Genomic DNA, 18,151 nt, shown 5'->3' on the forward strand with positions numbered 1-18,151 from the left:
AGTATCATCTTTGAAATAATATTTTCACTTAAAGTAAACCTGCTATTGTTGAACCAATAATAACCGAGAAAACATGTAGCAAATGCGGTTTTAAAGTTTCCTGATCCTTTAAAGGGTAACTCCACTTTTGTGGGGGAAAAAAAAATAGCAAATAAAGAAAAATTTATATAGCGCATACAATCGCGACACAAGTCATATTGTAATTAAATGTCATTAAAAATCAACTTTCCTTTTCAATTTGCAGCCGCTGTAATTTTCTGAAAATGCAATGCAATATGGCTACCTGGAGTTATTCTGTACACAGAATGTGTACTGACCACACCCCAGAAACATCATTTCCTGCTTGTGTGATTGGCTCACCAATTTTCCCAGAAGTCTGCCTAATATACAAATTAGATTTCAGGCATTCCCTGCAGCAAAAATGTAATTTTCGGTGAGATACTCCCATTAGGAACACGTCTAAAAGGGATGCAGGTCCAGCAGCTTTCCGCATTTGTGCTCTGCAGCTGTACAGCTGACTGATATTTATTAAACCAGTCCCATAAGACCCACTCAGCACAGAGGAACAAATAGGGATTTCGTCAGAATAACAAAAGGTAGGAAATCTGCAACAAAGGTTGTTATAATCCTTGCAATGTACAGAGATTACCCAGAGGGGAATGTTTTTTCTCAACAAAAGTGGAGTTACCAAAAAAGTGAAAAATAAAAATAATCCCACCTAGCAGCGCTCAACTCAGAAAAGTGCACACAATATATGTGAACAAAATAAACAAACAATTGAATCAATATATGTGTCCAAATAATCACTGAAAATCCAATCCCAAAGTTAATTGAACAAAGAATCAAGTGAAAAAAATCAGTGAAAAAATTCCAGTGAAACACACATGAATAAATCAATATATAACTAAAAGTCCAATAGTAGGAAAACTAAAAGTCCAATAGTAGGAGAATATTGATATGTGATGATCCAGTGAGATTCCAGTGTAAGCTGAACAGAAACACACCAAGAAAGTGTCCGCCACCTTTGTGCTCCACTCCCCTCAGCTAGAACACTCACCCCCACTTTTTGCCCTCCACTCTCATGGAAAGGGCTGATCACGCTTTGGAATATGCACCACTGCACAGGATACAGTGAATAATGGATCCTTGGTGATTCTCAAGATGCCGCTCCACTTATACCATAAAAGAAAGAGGAGAGCCAACTAGTGCAATAACGTATGAACTAGTTTATTCCATTTAAAATCCACCAATATGCACCTACATGGGATATAAATATGCAAAGCACATCATAATCAAGAGTGGGGATCAGGGTGTTTACTTGCTCCGGGCACGTAATTTACCAGCGTTCGGGTCCAGGACTCTCCGGTGAGACACCACCGCTCACCCGATCAATCACCAGGCACGTCGTATGGCCACGTCCCCCCCCCTTCGAAAAAGTCAGTAAGTGACGAAACGTCAGGGACTTACTGACTTGAAGTGGCTAGTTTGAACAGTTTCCTTCCATCAGCACTGCAGCGCTATTGTATTCTGACAGTGGAGCAGTTACTGCTGTCAAGATACAATAACACAGTAGAGAGGATTCCTCCATCCACTTCGCTTGTGTTCAGTTTTTTTTTTTGATCGGCTTGCACAGGCAGTCTGCAAGAGCCCTGCATTGTACTCGCGATCTGCTGATCAGGGGTGCAATGCTTTGCAGGCTCATAGTAAAAACAATAAATGCACAGTTCTTTACCTGCAAAAAGATGTGCATTTATAATTTTTTACAAAGGTGAATACATCCTTTAACGACTTTCTGTGTAGAGCAGCTTGATCACAGTAGGGTTTAAACACAACTCTGGACAACTGCATACCATGGTAATTAAAATGGCAATTAGGCCCTTTAACATTTTCATGTGAGCTGAGCTGTATCTCCTGTAGAATTATCTTCACCAGTCGATGATTGACCCTTTTGAAATCGTTGTTTATTTATCTTAAGATAAGCAGCCACTGCACACAGTGATGGACTGTCGTTTGTTGGGGGAAGAGCACCATTTGAATCACTACTTACCTTGATTTTACTGGATCATAGCATATATCTATAAAGACTGTGTTTTTTTGGTTTCACCATTATTTGCCACTGGATTTGGACACTTTAATTTTAATTTTATTTTTTCCATCAATACAACATTTTTTATTTCTACTTTTATTATCACTGGATTTTCTACATGATTTGTTACACATGTTGTATGTTGCACATTATCTCTGAGTTGTCTAGATTTCGTACATTTGTTTATTTTTAATATCCATTTTCACTGTTAAGATTACCTGTTTTAGTATTTGTAGACAGTTTTGGCATGACTTTTTTTTGGGACTCTATATATATATGTAGATTTATTTTTACTTCAATTTATTTGAGTAGATATAGCGTCATTCCAGATATCTTTTTTTTTACCATTCAGTGTATGTGGTGACACTACTGGGATTGGCAGCTTTATTTTTGCTTTTACACATCCTTTTCTCTACTTGCACTTGTTAGCGTATTGGTTTTTCATTTTTCTTTTAAACACAACTGCAAACCTACCAAGACATGGCAGACCACCTAAACTGACAGGCCGGGCAAGGAAAGCATTAAATCAGAGGAGCAGCCAAGAGGCCCATGGTAACTCTGGAGGAGCTGTAGAGATCCACAGCTCAGGTCAGAGAATCTGACCACAGGACAACTTTTAGTCAAGCACTCCACAAATCTGGCCTTTATGGAAGAGTGGCAAGAAGTAAGCCATTGTTGAAAAAAAAGCCATAAGAAGTCCCGTTTGCAGTTTGCAAAAAGCCATGTGGGGGACACATCTGACCAGAGCACCTTCTTCCACATGTTTGCCAAGACCAAAATTGAACTTTTTGGCCTAAAAGCAAAACGCTATGTGTGACGGAAAACAAACACTGCACATCACCCTGAACACACTGTCCCAACTGTGAAACATGGTGGTGGCAACATCATGTTGGGCGGATGCTTTTCTTCAGCAGGGACAGTGAAGCTCGATGGGAAGATTGATGGAGCCAAATACAAGGCAATCTTATAAGAAAACCTGTTCAAGTCTGCAAAAGATTTGAGACTGGGGCAGTGGTTCACCTTCCAGCAGGACAACGACCCTAAACACACAGCCAGAGCAACAATGGAATGGTTTCCATCAGGTATATCTAAACTTTGGCTCTCCAGCTGTTGCAAAACTACAAGTCCCATCATGCCTCGGCCACCGGGTGTCATGCTTGTGGCTGTCACAGTCTTGCTATGCCTCAAGGGATTTGTAATTCTGTAACAGCTGGAAGGCCACAGTTTGCATATCCCTGGTTTAGGTCAAAGCATATTTTATGGGTTAGAATAGCCCAGTCGAAGTCAGGCCTAAATTCAATTGAGAATCTGTGTCAAGACTTGAAAATTGCTGTCCACAGATGCTCTCCATCCAATCTGACAGAGCTTGAGCTATTTTGTAAAGAAGAATGGAGAAAAATGTAACTCTCTAGATGTGCAAAGCTGGTAGAGACATATCCAAAAAGACTTGCAGCTGTAATTGCAGTGAAAGGTGGTTCTACAAAGTATTGACTCAGGGGGGCTGAATACAAATGCACGCCACACTTTTCAGATATTTATTTGTAAAAAATTTTGAATACCATTTATCATTTTCCTTCCACTTTACAATTATGTGCCACTTTGTTTTGGTCTATCACATAAAATCCCAACAAAATACATGTGCATTTTTGGTTGTTACATGATAAAATGTGGAAAATTTCAAGTGATATGAACACTTTTTCAAGGCACTGTAGGAGGGTCTGTTACCAGTTTCTGTTTGGATTTTCTTTTCTATTTTATTCTTCCTACAGAATAAGTTAATGATAAAGCACGTCGTGGTTGGATGTGTTGTACAACCCTTGCTTAGAACAGCGAGTTTTACAGACATATTTGGTTTAATTAAATTTGGTATAAAAAAATATAAATTGAAACTTTATTCCTAAAGCAGAAGTGCCGGTTCACATATGTGCGGCTGCGGCGATCGCATGTAATGTCGGAGCGCACTGCTCCTTCATTACAGGCGATCGGCTGTGCGGTGCGAGTTTAGCCATACACTTTGTATGGCTAAATTCGCACTGCACCCGCAGCAAAGATGCACAGGACCCTTTTTTGCAGCCGCATCAGGATCGGATCGCACAGTGGTTCACACTTGTGCGATCCGATCCTGTGCAAACTGTCAGATCGCACTGCGATATGCGATCAAACTGGGGGTGTCGTTAACATTTCATTGACACCCAAAGCATATCGCATATGGCAGTGTGAACTGCCAGGGGTGCGTTTGCGATGCGGAAACAGGCTGCGAATTCGCAGCCTTCCCGCATCGCATAAGTGTGAACCGGCACTAACTCTCCACCCCTGCTCTATCTAAGCTCACATCTTTCCTGAACTCTGTGTTATGCAATAAGAAGTGGGTAGAGAAGTATTTTCCAATTTGAAAGCACTGCATTATGCCTCCTCTCACAGGCAAATACCCACAGCTCAGAGCAAATCCCGATCCTCAGTTTCAGTTAGCCAACTCTCTTCTAGCATCATCTCCAAGCTGTGCTGTCAGTTTAAATGACAGGAGAGCTGTGAGTAGACTAGAAGGACCTTGTAGGCCTGTGCACAATTCCATGGAGAAAGTACAGCAATGATAGAGAGCCAGTGTCCGGTTCAGAAATAGCCTTCATTTGCAGATCAAAGGAGCTCACAGTATCTTTCCATTAATCAATATATTGTATTTACCACTTAAAGACCATGCCCATAGCAGTTTTACTGCCACAGGGCATCTCTACTGTGCATAATCACGTGGATATAGGCGATTCTGCACTTCAGCCTGCAGAGGGTGCACGCACCCCGCTTCTGCTGTGATTATTAACAACAGAAGCCGATCTGTGGGTGCCAGGCACTGGATGTCCACCGGCAACCGCCAATCGTCAGTAAAATACACAGAATGGGGGATCTGCTATGTACACAAGGCAGGAAGGAGAGAAGGGATGGATTTTGTGTTCCAGCAAAGCAGGGAACAAAATCCATCTCTTGCCTTAGTAAAAGCACCTAACATAGTACACAAAAACACTGGCTAGGCACACAGTTAACCCTATGATCTCCCTAGATGTTTAGCCCCTTACCAGCCAGTGTCATCAGTATACAATGACAGTGCATATTTTTGGCACTGATCACTGTATTAAGTGTCACTGGCTCCTGCAAAGTGTTGAAAAGTGTCCGATTGTCCGCCGCAATATCACAGTCCCACTATAAGTCACTGATCGCCGCCATTACTAGTATAAAATAAATAAATAAAATAATTCCATAAATACATACCATAGTTTGTAGATACTATAATGTTTGCGTAAACCAATCAATATATGCTTATTGGGATATTTTTTTTTACCAAAAACATGTATCAGAATGCATATTAGCCTAAATTTATTACAGAATGCATATTAGCCTAAATTTATTAAGAAATTTGATTTTATTAAATTTTTTTTATAATATTATTAAAAAAAAAAAACGCAGTGATCAAATACCATCAAAAGAAAGCTCTATTTATGGGGGGAAAAAAAGCATAAATTTTATTTGGGTACAGTGTTGCACGACCGGGCAATTGCCAGTTCAAGAAGAGCAGTGCCGTATTGCAAAATACGGCCTGGTCATGAAGGTAGGTAAATCTTCCAGGGGTGAAGTGTTTAAGAATACATTTATTTCAATCTTGAGTTGTTCTTTATGATTTTGAGCCATTTGTGTAGTAGGCTGCTTATGCAGTTCAATGCTGATTTTTTTAAATACAAAAAACAATAATAATAGGTACATAACTATGAGTGGCATAGTAGCAGTAGTACATATGTGTTCATACTCACCTATCTGAAGTGTAGGTGCCTGGGTGACTCATGGATCGCTTCATCTACAAAACAGGAAGGTGCAATTCAGAAATCTACAATTTCTAAATATGAAGTTGCACAAAGTAATGTGTAATAGTCCTTGCCAGCCAATTTAAACCTGGTAAAATTTCACATGACACATTTACAACTCAAGGGTCAGACACATAGGGGGAGGTTTACTAAAACTGGTGCACACAAAATCTGGTGTAGCTGTACACAGTAACCAATCAGCTTCTAACTTTAGCTTGTTCAATTAACTACTTGGCGCCCACGCTATAGCCGAAAGACGGCTACAGCGCAGGCTTAAAATGCCGGGAGGGCATACATGGAAGTCCTCCCGTTCTTGCGCTGTGTGTCCTTTGGGCTGGGCTGATCACAGATCAGGGTAAAGGGCCAATCACAGTGGGCCCTTTACAATGCGATCAGCTGTCAGCCAATGAAAGCCGATCATGGAAGTAAAAAGAAGCCGGTAATCTACTTTTTCTTTCCCTCACGCTGTCAGCGTGAAGAAAAGAAGAAAGCAGTTAACTGGCTTCTGTTAGAGGGACATGGGTCCCATTAGTGCCCTCCAGGGCTGCCAATCCGTGCCCTCCAGTGCTGCCAATCAGTGCCACCAATCTGTGCTGCCAACCAGTACCTCATCATCAGTGTCACTCATCAGTACTGCCTACTAGTGCCCATTAGTGCCGCCCATCAGTGCCTCCTGATCAACGCTCAACAGTGTAACCTCATCAGTGCTGCCCTATCAGTGCAGCTATATCAGTGCCCATCAGAGCCACCTCATCAGTGCCCATCAGTGGAGAAAAATTACCTGTTTGGAAATTTATATATAAAAATATATGAAAAGCTTTTTGTTTTTTCTAAATTTTTGGCCTTTTTTTATTTGTTTAGCAAAAAATAAACACAGTGGTGATCAAATACCACCAAAAGAAAGCGCTATTTATGTAAAAAAATGATAAAAATGTCACATGGGTACATGGTTGTATGACGGAGCAATTGTCATTCAAAGTGTGACAGCGCTAAAAGCTGAAAATTGGCCTGGGCAGGAAGGGGGTATAAGTGCCCAGTAAGCAAGTGGTTAAGCTTTGACAACAAAACCTAGAAGCTGATTGGTTTCTATGCACAGCTACACCAGATTCTGTGTGTACCAGTTTTAGTAAATCTGCCCCATAAAGCGCCTCTAGCTATGCTTTGTATATGGCAATATGTTCTTTTAAACACATGCATGTGGTTCCACCAGTAGGATAGACATACATATGGGTTAGAGTTCATGCACTGTGTTGTGCAACTGTGTTTTTTTTTCTGATTTCTTAGAAGTCTCCACTTAATACCCCTCCAATGTTTTCCTAAAAGTCCACAGGCGTGGTCCCCCTTTGGTTCATAACTACAATTGTTCATCTGTGGTTCTGCTCACCCTATGATTACATTTGTGTATTTATGCCAATTCTAGATTGTACCCTTAGTACCCATAATCCTACCCTTCCAATGTGTTACAAAATGCAAAGTAAGAGAGTAGTTCTGGGCCATGTCCAGACTTTATTTTAGCTTACCCTACTGAGAATAAAAAGCATTATCTTTCAGATTGTAAGCTCTAAACGAGCAGGGCCCTCTGATTCCTTTTGTACCAAGTTGTTTTGTAACTGTAATGTCTGCCTTCATTTTGTTAAGCACTGTGCAAACTGTTGGCGCTATATAAATCCTGTATAATAATAATAATAATAATAATCACTTTTATGAAAATATGTATAAAATGAATTTCAAATAATGCCAAACATAAAGGCCACCAGCAGTTTCTGCAGCCATTCCGTGGTACTGTTCTATGACTTGGTATTTCTGCTTTACCATTTGTATAGGAGAAGGAGACACAGCAGACACCAAGGACTCGTGAGGAGGAAGCTGGTACATTTCTGGTTTGAATTTGGCATTTGCAATCTTGACACATTCTTCAAGTGTGGTGATAAAGGTGTTGCATGTTGCGCTGAGCAATGAAGATGCTTCATTCATGTTCTAAATGAAAAAAGAACACAAATAGGCAGTTACATGATGGCTTTAAATACAAACGTCAATGCTGGAGGAAATAAAATAGACATAGAAATGTACATTTCACTTTTGGAACAGCTAGCCAGCTGAATAACCTGAAAAATACTCTAGGCTCTATTCACACTTGTGCAAGTTGTCATGCGACTCTGGACACCAAATTCACATGACAAGATGCACCCCAATCTTTTCAATGGCACTCACTCAAATCAGTGCGACTTAAAGTCTCAGCAACTTTGCAAAGGTACCTACACTACGCTGGTGCGACTTTTGCTGCAATTTAGATCCACTAAGTGTAAAGTGGAATCAAAGTCGTGCTCCAAAGCTGCACTGGAAATCGTGCGACTTTGGAGACAAATGTGAATGGAGCCCTAGGCTTTATGACTCTCGGGTAATGAGAACTCTGCACTTCAGATAGCGTCTAGGTCTACCTGCTGTTACCATTACAGGGATCAGGATATGTATATTGAAACTATCAATGCTGAATTGTTTCTGAGGATACAAGTCCCAGTGCCATCATCCTTATCCTTCCTTTATTACTTGGCAAGTCACTGGACAGACAAACTAAAAACAAACATTGATAAAGGGATCTGCATGACATTGAAATGCTTATATTCTATGCTTTGACTAAAGCCAGTCATACATAGATCAAAATTCGACCAGCGCAGCAACGACTGGCTGAGATTTGATACATGTGTGAAAAGGCTGATTGTACCCATGTCGATCCATCAATCGTTTTGGGTACAACCAGTCTGTTGGATTTTTTACATGCGATTACTGCTGGTGGCTACAGCCATTAGAATTAATCATTGTGTCCTGCCAGCTGAGAAGGCTCGCCGCTTCCCCTGGCTGGCAGAAGACAATAGCGCTGCGGGAGGAATTTCTCCAACACTGACTGTGTTAATGGGGGGAAATTATCGATTTTCTTTCCTTCCACCTATGGTGGAAGGAAAAAAATAGAATCATCTAAAGTCGGCTTCAGTAGTCAGTGGTCTGATTATTGTGCCTGTTATTGGGCATCCCAATTCTGTTTGCTAAAGATGTGCTTCCATTTCCGTAATACATATGTAGGGCGCTACACTGCAATCTGCAAAGCAGCCAATAAATGCTCTGAATTAAAAAAAGAAAGCTAATAAGAGATATATACCCAGGTATAGATAGATTTTCAGGATCTATGCCAGATAATCTGGTTTGAAGTACACAACAGAGTGTACAGCTCATACCTCAGCACTGGGTGATGGCCGATTCTCATCTTGACTAACAAACTCCTGGATGGTGTGTACCTGCTGCATGAGCAAGTCACAATACAGCCGCAGTTCTGACATTTTGGTTTTCAGAGATTCATTGGTTTCACTGATTTCTGCGAACGTAAATAAAACTCAGTTATATAGCTGTAGAGCTGTATGATTAATTGTTAAAAAAAAAAAAAAAAAAAAAAACATAGCTCAGCACGGAGAGATAAAAACAAACATTGTATCATTTTGTTCTTTTAAATCAAAGGGATGAACTACGGTCTGTAAATGAGGGCAGATTAAACACTTAAAGCGGAGTTCCATCCATTTTTTCCAGAGCAGAGCGTGTACTCAAAGCAATACATCCCGTAGAGCTCACTGAGAGGAGGCGGGGCGGAGCGTGGACTCAAAGCAATCCATCCCTGAGTACAGCTGGTGCCGATGTAATAATGCGAGATTTCGTCACTAGGCAATTGGCAAGGTATGCTGGGATACATGCGCCGCTATACCAGGAGCCCTTGCGATTCGCCGAGTGACGTAATTGCCTATAGGCGGCTGGACCCGGAAGTGCGGATGAATAAAGAAGAAAAAAAGGTATTTCCTTGCAAAAAAAAAAAGTTTACATTGGTAAAAGCATTTTTAAAGGGGATTACGTACATGTAAACATATTAAAATGGGAGGAACTCCCCTTTAAAGAACTAAGCCTTTTTCTGACACTTGTTGCTTACAATTTAAAAGCAGTATTTTTTTTATATAAAATTACTTAGAACCCCCAAACATTACATATATATTTTTTAGCAAAGACCCTAGAGAATCAAAAGGTGGTTGCTGCAATATTTTATGTCACACTGTATTTGTGCAGCGGTCTTTCAAACGCAATTTTTTGGGGGAAAATACACTTCAGTGAATAAAAAAATAAAAACAAGCAGTAAAGTTAGCCCAATTTTTTGTACAATGTGAAAGATGATGTAACTCTTAGAATCGTGATCTTTATTTTACCAAAAAAATTGTGATTCTCATTTTATCCACAATCGTGCAGCTCTATATAGCTGTACATTAAACAATGGCTCAAACTATGAGATGCATTTATGAAAAACTCAATTAACTTAGCTGTCTGTCCATCAAAATGGCATGTTCTGTGCAAATAGGGCAAAACTAAATGTTCTCAGGGTATATTAGGGGCAGTCACCGTTTGTTTGTACCATTGGTTATTTGGTGAGGGGGCGCACTGGACGCCTTCGCTGCCTATGTGCTATTTACTGGGTGTCCAGTGCATCCTTGTGCCTTTGAGGAGTGGGCTCCCTCCAGGCATACCAGCCCTCAATCTATCCATTATTATACTGTATATGTGCTTCTACTATGGAAGTTGTCAAAATGTATGGACTTAGGACTGCAGATAATACTGGGGTGCCTTGTCGCGGCTTATGCATGTATTTGCAAACATGTGTAAAATAAACCCTTGTTTTTAGTGCCGGTTCACACTTGTGCAATGAGGGAACGCTGCGAATATGCAGCGTTTTCCCGCATCGCATCCGCACATCTGGCAGTTCACACTGCCATATGCAATACGCCGGGGGTGTCAATTAAAAGTTAACGACACCCCCAGTTGCGATCGCATATCGCAGCGCGATCTGCAAGTTCACACAGAATCGGATCGCACAAGTGTGAACCACAGTGCAATCCGATTCGGATGCGGCTCAAAAAAAGCCTCATGTGCGAGTTTGCATCGGATGCGCTGCAAATTCAGCCATACAAAGTGTATGGATGAACTTGCATCCGCACATGAGATCGCATGTAATGAAGGAGCAGTGCGCTCCCAATTACATGCGATCTCGCAAACCGCACAAGTGTGAACCGGCACTTAAGCTGAACTGTTAGACAGGATAATTCAGTTTGTTGCAGGCTCGCTGGTAAGCCGAGCTGGGAATTCTTTGTTGTTCTCAGGCTATACTGTCTGCAGATTGAGCATGTGTAAATGGGGTAAAAAAAAGCATTATGGCCACTAGATGGAGCTGACTAGCAAAAGGAACCAAGTATGTCTATCTATATATCTATCTAATAAACATATAAAGAGGTATTTTTCGCATTCACACATTTGATCTGCAGAACATTCCAATTTTTCCCCACTCGCACAGAATAAATATATATATACTGTTTTGTAGATGGACAAACAGCTATGCAATTTGTTTTATTTTTATTTTTTTTAATTTACCCAAAGAAAAAAAATATATATATATATATATACAAATAAATGAATAAATAAAAAAAAAGGAAAAAGCCACTATTGATGCTGTAGGCCTGATGTAAGAACATACAATGCTTCTCATTTTGAGATCTGATATAGGTTTGTTAGTTGTATGAACACTATTATTTATCACCCTGACTATTTATGTGAAGTTAAACTGGCATTTGTCTTATGCTGTTTCACAACAACCTCAAAAAAAAGTTTATGGGGAAAAAAAAGGAAAAGCAACATTTACTGGGGCTTTCTTTGGAGTCTTGACATGCAGGCAGGGCAGCTTGCTGCCTCTCCAGAATCAAGTTGACCCAAGCCATAAAACCAGCTAAGGGGATTTTGTTAGCTTAGGCTGCATCTCAGAGTTAAACCAGTAAACCAGCGTAAGTACTGACCTTTTCTTTGTTCTTCTGCTGCTCTATTTAACTGCCAGTAGCAAAGAAAGACAGCTCTGTGCAAGCTTTGAGCTGCTTCAGTCAGAGCTTATACAGTATAAGGCCAACGACTCTGCCTGACCCCATGTGACTGCGCTGGCCAATTAACACTCACCGGTACTGTCACATGGAGTGCTTTGCATGGCCCTTCATACCAAGAAGTACTGGAATGAAATTGCAAGGGTATTTTATTGTTAAAGCGGAGCTCCACCTAAAAGGGTTTGCCTCCTCCCCACCTTCGCTGCCACATTTGGCACCTTTTGGGGGAAGGGGGGAGCAGGTACCTGGTTTTAGGAGGTACCCGGCTCCTACTTTCGGATGACTTGGCCGCAGCCCTCCTGCTTCCCCCCCGCCGTGGGGCCATTCACAAAGCACAGTAGGGAACCGGCTGTGAAGTCACAAGGATTCACTGCCGGTTTATCTTACCAAAAATGGCGGCGGGAACACCCGAGAGCCGATTGAAAAAAATCGGCTGGGGTGAAGACACCGCTGGATTCCTGGCCAGGTAAGTGTCCAAATAATAAAATTCACCAGCTACAGTATTTGTAGCTGCTGACTTATTTTTTCTGAAGGAGCCTGGAGCTGCTCTTTAAATGTTCATTTTTAGAACAAGATTATCGTTCATGTTAAAAATTCATTTAGGAGGGTAAGTTTAGAGCAAGAGTGGGGGTTAATCAATAAAATCAATAAAAAAAAAAAAAATAGGGTTAGCCCAAGGTCAGGTTACAGTTTTGCTGTGGTTTCTCTTTACTGCTCACTTGTTTGGTGACAATGAGAACTCAGCAACAACTTCTTGGTTTCAAATTTTAAAGGGGAAGTTCTGCTCATTTGCATCCCCTCCTCCTCTTTATTGACCACTTGTTGACCGTATACTGTATATTTGGTGGCAAGGTGGCTCTCCTGTGCAGGATCACATACCTAGTACGTGATCCTGCACTCCCGGGTCTGGGGTGTGCATGCGGGCCAATGGCAACCCGCTCCCACTAGGATTAGACATAGTGGGAGCAGATCTGCGGGTACCACAGACTCGATGTTCACCGATCATTAGGCAGAGAGCCAGAACGGCGACCTGCCAAGGAAGATTGCTGTTCTGTCAGTAAGTAAGGCATTAATCATGTGTTCCTGCAAAGCAGGGAAATGGATCAATGCCTTTTCATAGTTCAGGCCCCTCCTCCATAGTGAGAAAGCACAGGCTAGGCACACAGTTAACTCTTTGATCGCCCCTGATGGTAGCCCCTTCCCAGCAAGTGTCATTAGTAAAGTATATTTTTAGCACTGATCCACTGTATTAGTGTCACTGATTCCCAAAAACTGTCAAGTGTCAGTTAGTGTCCGTTTTGCCCGCCACGATATCGCAGTTCCGCTTTAAGTCGCTGATCGCCAACATTACAAGTAAGAAAAAAAAAAAAATCCATAAATATATCCCACTGTTTGTAAATGCTATAACTTTTGCGCAATCCAACATACACCTATTGATATGTAGCAGAATACAAATTGGCCTAAATTGATGAAGAATTTTTTTTTTTTTTTCTTATTGGATAGGCTTTATAGCAGAAAGTAAAAAACTTTTTTTTTTTTTTTCAAAATTGTTGGTCTTTTTTTGCTTATAGCGCAAAAAATAAAAAAACCACAGAGCTGATCAAATACAACCAAAAGAAATCTCTATTTGTGGGAAAAAAGGACATACATTTTTTTTGTGGACAGCGTGACTGCACAATTGTCAGTTGAAGTAACGCAGTGCCATATCACAATAAATGGCCTGGTCATGATGGGGAGGTAAATCATCCAGAGGTCAAATGATTTACTGCCACTCTTTGGGGGCGACCAGGTACCTGGTTTTGACAAGAAAACCTCTCCATGTTTGGCTGGATTGCTGCGGCGATCCGAGCAGAAGTTACGCCCCCCCCCCCTTCCCTCCATCCCCTGAAGCCTTCTGGGAAACATCACAGGTCCCAGAACACTGCAGGAACATTCACAAAGCTCAGCGCGGCCCACGTATGTGCAGTGGGAAACCAGCTGTGAAGCCGCAAGGCTAAGTTTCCCTTAGTTAAGATATTGGCGCCTGGACCCAAAGGGGATTGTAGAATCAGCTTGGGGAAGGACATCGCTGGATCCCTGGACAGGTAAGTGTCCTTATATTAAAAGTCAGCTGCTGACTTGGGGGGGAGCTCCTCTTTACTGTATCATACACATATTGCGTATACAGTGCATACATTAGCCAATTTTCTGCTGATTTGCAGAAGGACTCAGTATAATCTGCACAGCATGGTTGAACAAAGCTGCTTGACTCTCGACAATGCAAAGCTGCACTGCCCTATTGAATTCAATTAGTTTCTGAAGCTGACTATGGGCCTATGTGCGTAAACACTTTGCATACATACAAGCATATTTTTCTAAATATAAAATTGTATGTTTTGAAAAAGTTTTCCATATATGTGTGTGAGAACACTAGTGTTGGCAGTTACGAGCCCACAAGCACGCACTGTATCTTCTGTATCGCATTTCCACGAGCAAAAACACGCTGTCGCTGTGGCTCTGTGGGGGGCCACAACTACGGCGATATTATAGTCTGTATAGCCGTATTCTGCAAATTACAGCTGTATAAGAGAGTCCTTAGAAAGGAAACTCTGCTTTCCTTGGCAGCCTTTAAAGCAGGGGTGGGGAACCTACAGTTCGGGGGCCGTATGCGGCCCCCGAAGTCATCTAGTCCGGCCCCCCATGCAGCTGAGTCTGTGTCTCTCAGCTGATCTGTCAGAATGGAGCCGATGCTTCCTGTATAGTTCCTGCTCCGTTATGACAGTCTGAGTGAGTCACAGGTGGAGTGATATCAAATGCACTCCGCCTGTGACCAATACAGGAAACATCAACTCTTCCTCCAGCGTGGCGCTGCTACACTTCTCCTAGCCAGCATTTCCCGCCAGCAGCACACACAGCAGTACCAGCCAGAGCCAGCAGTACCAGCCAGAACCAGCAGTACCAGCCAGAGCCAGCAGCACACACAGCAGTACCAGCCAGAGCCAGCAGTACTCACAGCAGTACCAGCCAGAACCAGCAGTACCCACAGCAGAACCAGCAGTACTAGCCAGAGCCAGCAGTACCAGCCAGAGCCAGCAGTACCAGACAGAGTCAGCAGTACCTACAACAGTACCAGCCAGCAGTACCTGCAGTACCCACAGCAATACAAGCCAGCAAGACATGCTAGCAGTACCAGCCTGAGCCAGCAGTACCCGCCTGAGCCAGCAGTACCAGTCAGCAGTACCCACAGCACAGTACCAGCCTGAGCCAGCAGTACCCACAGCAGTACCAGCCAGCAGTACCAGCCAGCAGTACCTACAGCACAGTACCAGCCTGAGTCAGCAGTACCCACAGCAGTATCAGCCTGAGCCAGCAGTACCATCCAGCAGTACTTACAACACAGTACAAGCCAGCAGTGCCAGCATGAGCCAGCAGTACCCACAGCAGTACCAGCCAGCTGTACCCACCAGCAGTACCAGCCAGCATACCCACCAGCAGTTATTTTCAAAACTTACCACCACAAAAAAGTCAACTGTGCTCCAGACTGACCGACGCAAACCTGGAAAACCTGTTGCGAGTAGCAACATCATCAATACCAGCTAACATCACACACCTCACCAAAGAGAAGCAGTTGCAGCCATCCCATTAGGGGTGAGTTAATTAAATGTTTGACCAAATATAACAGGCTAATTTTTAAGGTAATAATTTTGTACGGCCCCCGAATGGTTTTATAAATACCCAAATGGCCCTTGGCAGAAAAAAGGTTCCCCACCCCTGCTTTAAAGGGTCCCAGGATAATAAATCAACATAAGTGCAAGGGTGCTTGATGTGCTTAGCAGAATACTACCCACTAAAAGACAGTATGGAGGGTTACTGTAGTCTACGAACCTACATTGCTTACCTTTCTCTTTCCTGGTCCTGTTATCAGCCAGGCAGGCCTTAGAGCTCCCCAACGCTACTAACCACCTCTGCCTTTCTGCAGCATTTACAGCCTTGACATAGAAGTGTTGTTCTCCAGGAATGATGAGCTCCATCCTGGAGTTGTCTGTTGAGTGAACTTAAAAGACAAGTTGGAACGATACCATGAAGCATTTCAGTCAATAGGAATGCAGATATTTTTTAAATGACATTTATTTGCATCTGAATATGAATTGTTTCTGTTAGTCCTAAGAATTAGGACACAATGGTGTTTTCAGTCCATAAACAAAAATCATTAGAAAAACTGCACAGATCAGGAGAAAGATTGCGACTTACAGTGAATATAAAAAGTCTACACACCCCTGATAAAATGTCAGGATTCTGCGATGTAAAAAAAAAAAAAAATGAGACAAAGATAAATCTTTTCAGAACTTTTTCCACCTTTATTGTAAACTGTACAACTCCATTGAAAAACAAACTGTAATCTTTTTTTTTTTTTTTGCTTTTTTGTTGGGGGGGGGGGGGGGAATAAAATAATGTGGTTGCATAAGTGTGCACACCCTCTTATAAATAGGGATGTAGCTGTGTTCAGAATTAAGCAATCTCTTTCAAACTCTTGTTAAAAAGGAGTCAGTACACACAATGGTCATCATTTAACGTGCCTCTGATTTACCCCGAATAAAGTTCACCTTTTCTAGTAGGTATTTCCTGACATTTTCTTAGTCGCATCCTACAGCAATAACCAAGGTCTGCAGAGAGATTCCAAAGCATCAGAGGGATCTCATTGTTAAAAGGTATATGTCAGGAGAAGGGTACAAAAGAAATTCCAAGGCATTAGAAATATTATGAAACACAGTGAAGACCGTCATCATCATCATCATCAAGTGGAGAAAATATGGCACAACAATGATATTACCAAGAACTGGACGTCCCTCTGAAATTGATGAAAAGACGAGAAGAAAACTGGTCAGGGAGGCTGCCAAGAGTCCTACAGCAACATTAAAGGAGCTGCTGGAATATCTGGCAAGTACTGGCTGTGTGGTACATGTGACAACAATCTCTCGTATTCTTCATATGTCTGGGCTATGGGGTAGAGTGGCAAGATGGAAGTATTTTCTTGCAAAGAAAAACATCCAAGCCCGGATAAATTTAGCAAAAACACATCTGAAGTCTCCCAAAAGCATGTGGGAAAATGTGTTCTGGTCTCATGAAACCAAGGTTGAACTTTTTGGCCATTAATTCCAAAAGACACCTTTGGCACAAAAACAACACTGCACATCACCAAAAGAACCCATAGTGAAGCATGGTGGTGGCAGCATCATGCTTTGGGGCTGTTTTTCTTCAGCTGGAAAAAGGGGCCTTAGTCAAGGTAGAGGGAATTATGAACAGTTCCAAATACCAGTCAATATTGGCACAAAACCTTCAGGATTCGGCTAGACAGCTAAACATGAAGAGGAACTTCATCTATCAGCATGACAACGACCCAAAGCATACATCCAAATCAACAAAGGAATGGCTTCACCAGAGGAAGATTAAAATTTTGGAATGACCCAGCCAGAGCCCAGACCTGAATCTGATTGAAAATCCGTGGGGTGGTCTGAAGAGGGCTGTACACAGGAGATGCCCTTGCAATCTGACAGATTTAGAAAGTTTTTGCAAAGAGTGGGCAAATATTGCCAAGTTAAGATGTGCCATGCTGATAGGCTCATACCCAAAAAGACTGTAAAAGCGCTGTAATTAAATGTAAAAAGGTGCTTCAACAAAGTATTATTTTAAGGATGTGCACACTTATGCAACCATATTATTTTAGTTTTTAATTTTTACTTCCCCCCCACCTAAAAGATTTCAGTTTGTTGTTCAACTGAGTTGTACAGTTTATAGGTAAGATTAAAAGTGAAAATGTTCTAAAATGATTTGTTTCATTTTTTTTACATCACCGAAACCTGACATTTTAACAGACTTTTTATATCCACTGTATTTATTGAGAGATCTGCACGTGTACACCCAGCCAAAGCCACAATCCTATTATTGCTTTTGTTGCCAACTGCTGAAAACTATAAACAGGAGGTACAGGGAGCGATCAACACAAAGGAAGAGGTCTTCTAGTTACAGTAAAACAGGAATACCTTCTTACAAATATACCCTTTCCCGCAGGAAAAATAAGATTTTTTGTACTCACCGTAAAATCCTTTTCTCTGAGTTCACTGACAGACACAGCTCCATATTCTTTACCATAGGGTTATACTGCCCTCTACAAGAGTAGGACTAGGCAGATAACACAAAAGCTTGGCTACGCCCCATGGGCTGTCCCCAGCTGGCATAACCCCCCTCTCTACTTAGAGATACCTATTTTTTTCAACAAGCAGTAACAGAAG

General features: G+C 41.8%; 1 protein-coding gene across 1 annotated transcript in view; it reads right to left on the bottom strand.

Annotated features, from left to right (window-relative positions):
* PLEKHA3 (pleckstrin homology domain containing A3) overlaps nt 1-18,151 on the bottom strand; it is a 65,659-nt gene that overhangs the window by 2,330 nt on the left and 45,178 nt on the right. Inside the window, exons 3-6 of the mRNA XM_082260584.1 lie at nt 15,760-15,915; nt 9,165-9,301; nt 7,747-7,911; nt 5,884-5,927 (exon numbers count right to left, since the gene is read on the bottom strand). Coding sequence (XP_082116710.1) covers nt 5,884-5,927; nt 7,747-7,911; nt 9,165-9,301; nt 15,760-15,915 — 502 coding nt within the window. The remainder of the gene's footprint in view (nt 1-5,883; nt 5,928-7,746; nt 7,912-9,164; nt 9,302-15,759; nt 15,916-18,151) is intronic.

Source organism: Pelophylax lessonae, assembly GCF_965119305.1.
Source record: "Pelophylax lessonae genome assembly, chromosome: 6".
NCBI lineage: Eukaryota > Metazoa > Chordata > Amphibia > Anura > Ranidae > Pelophylax > Pelophylax lessonae.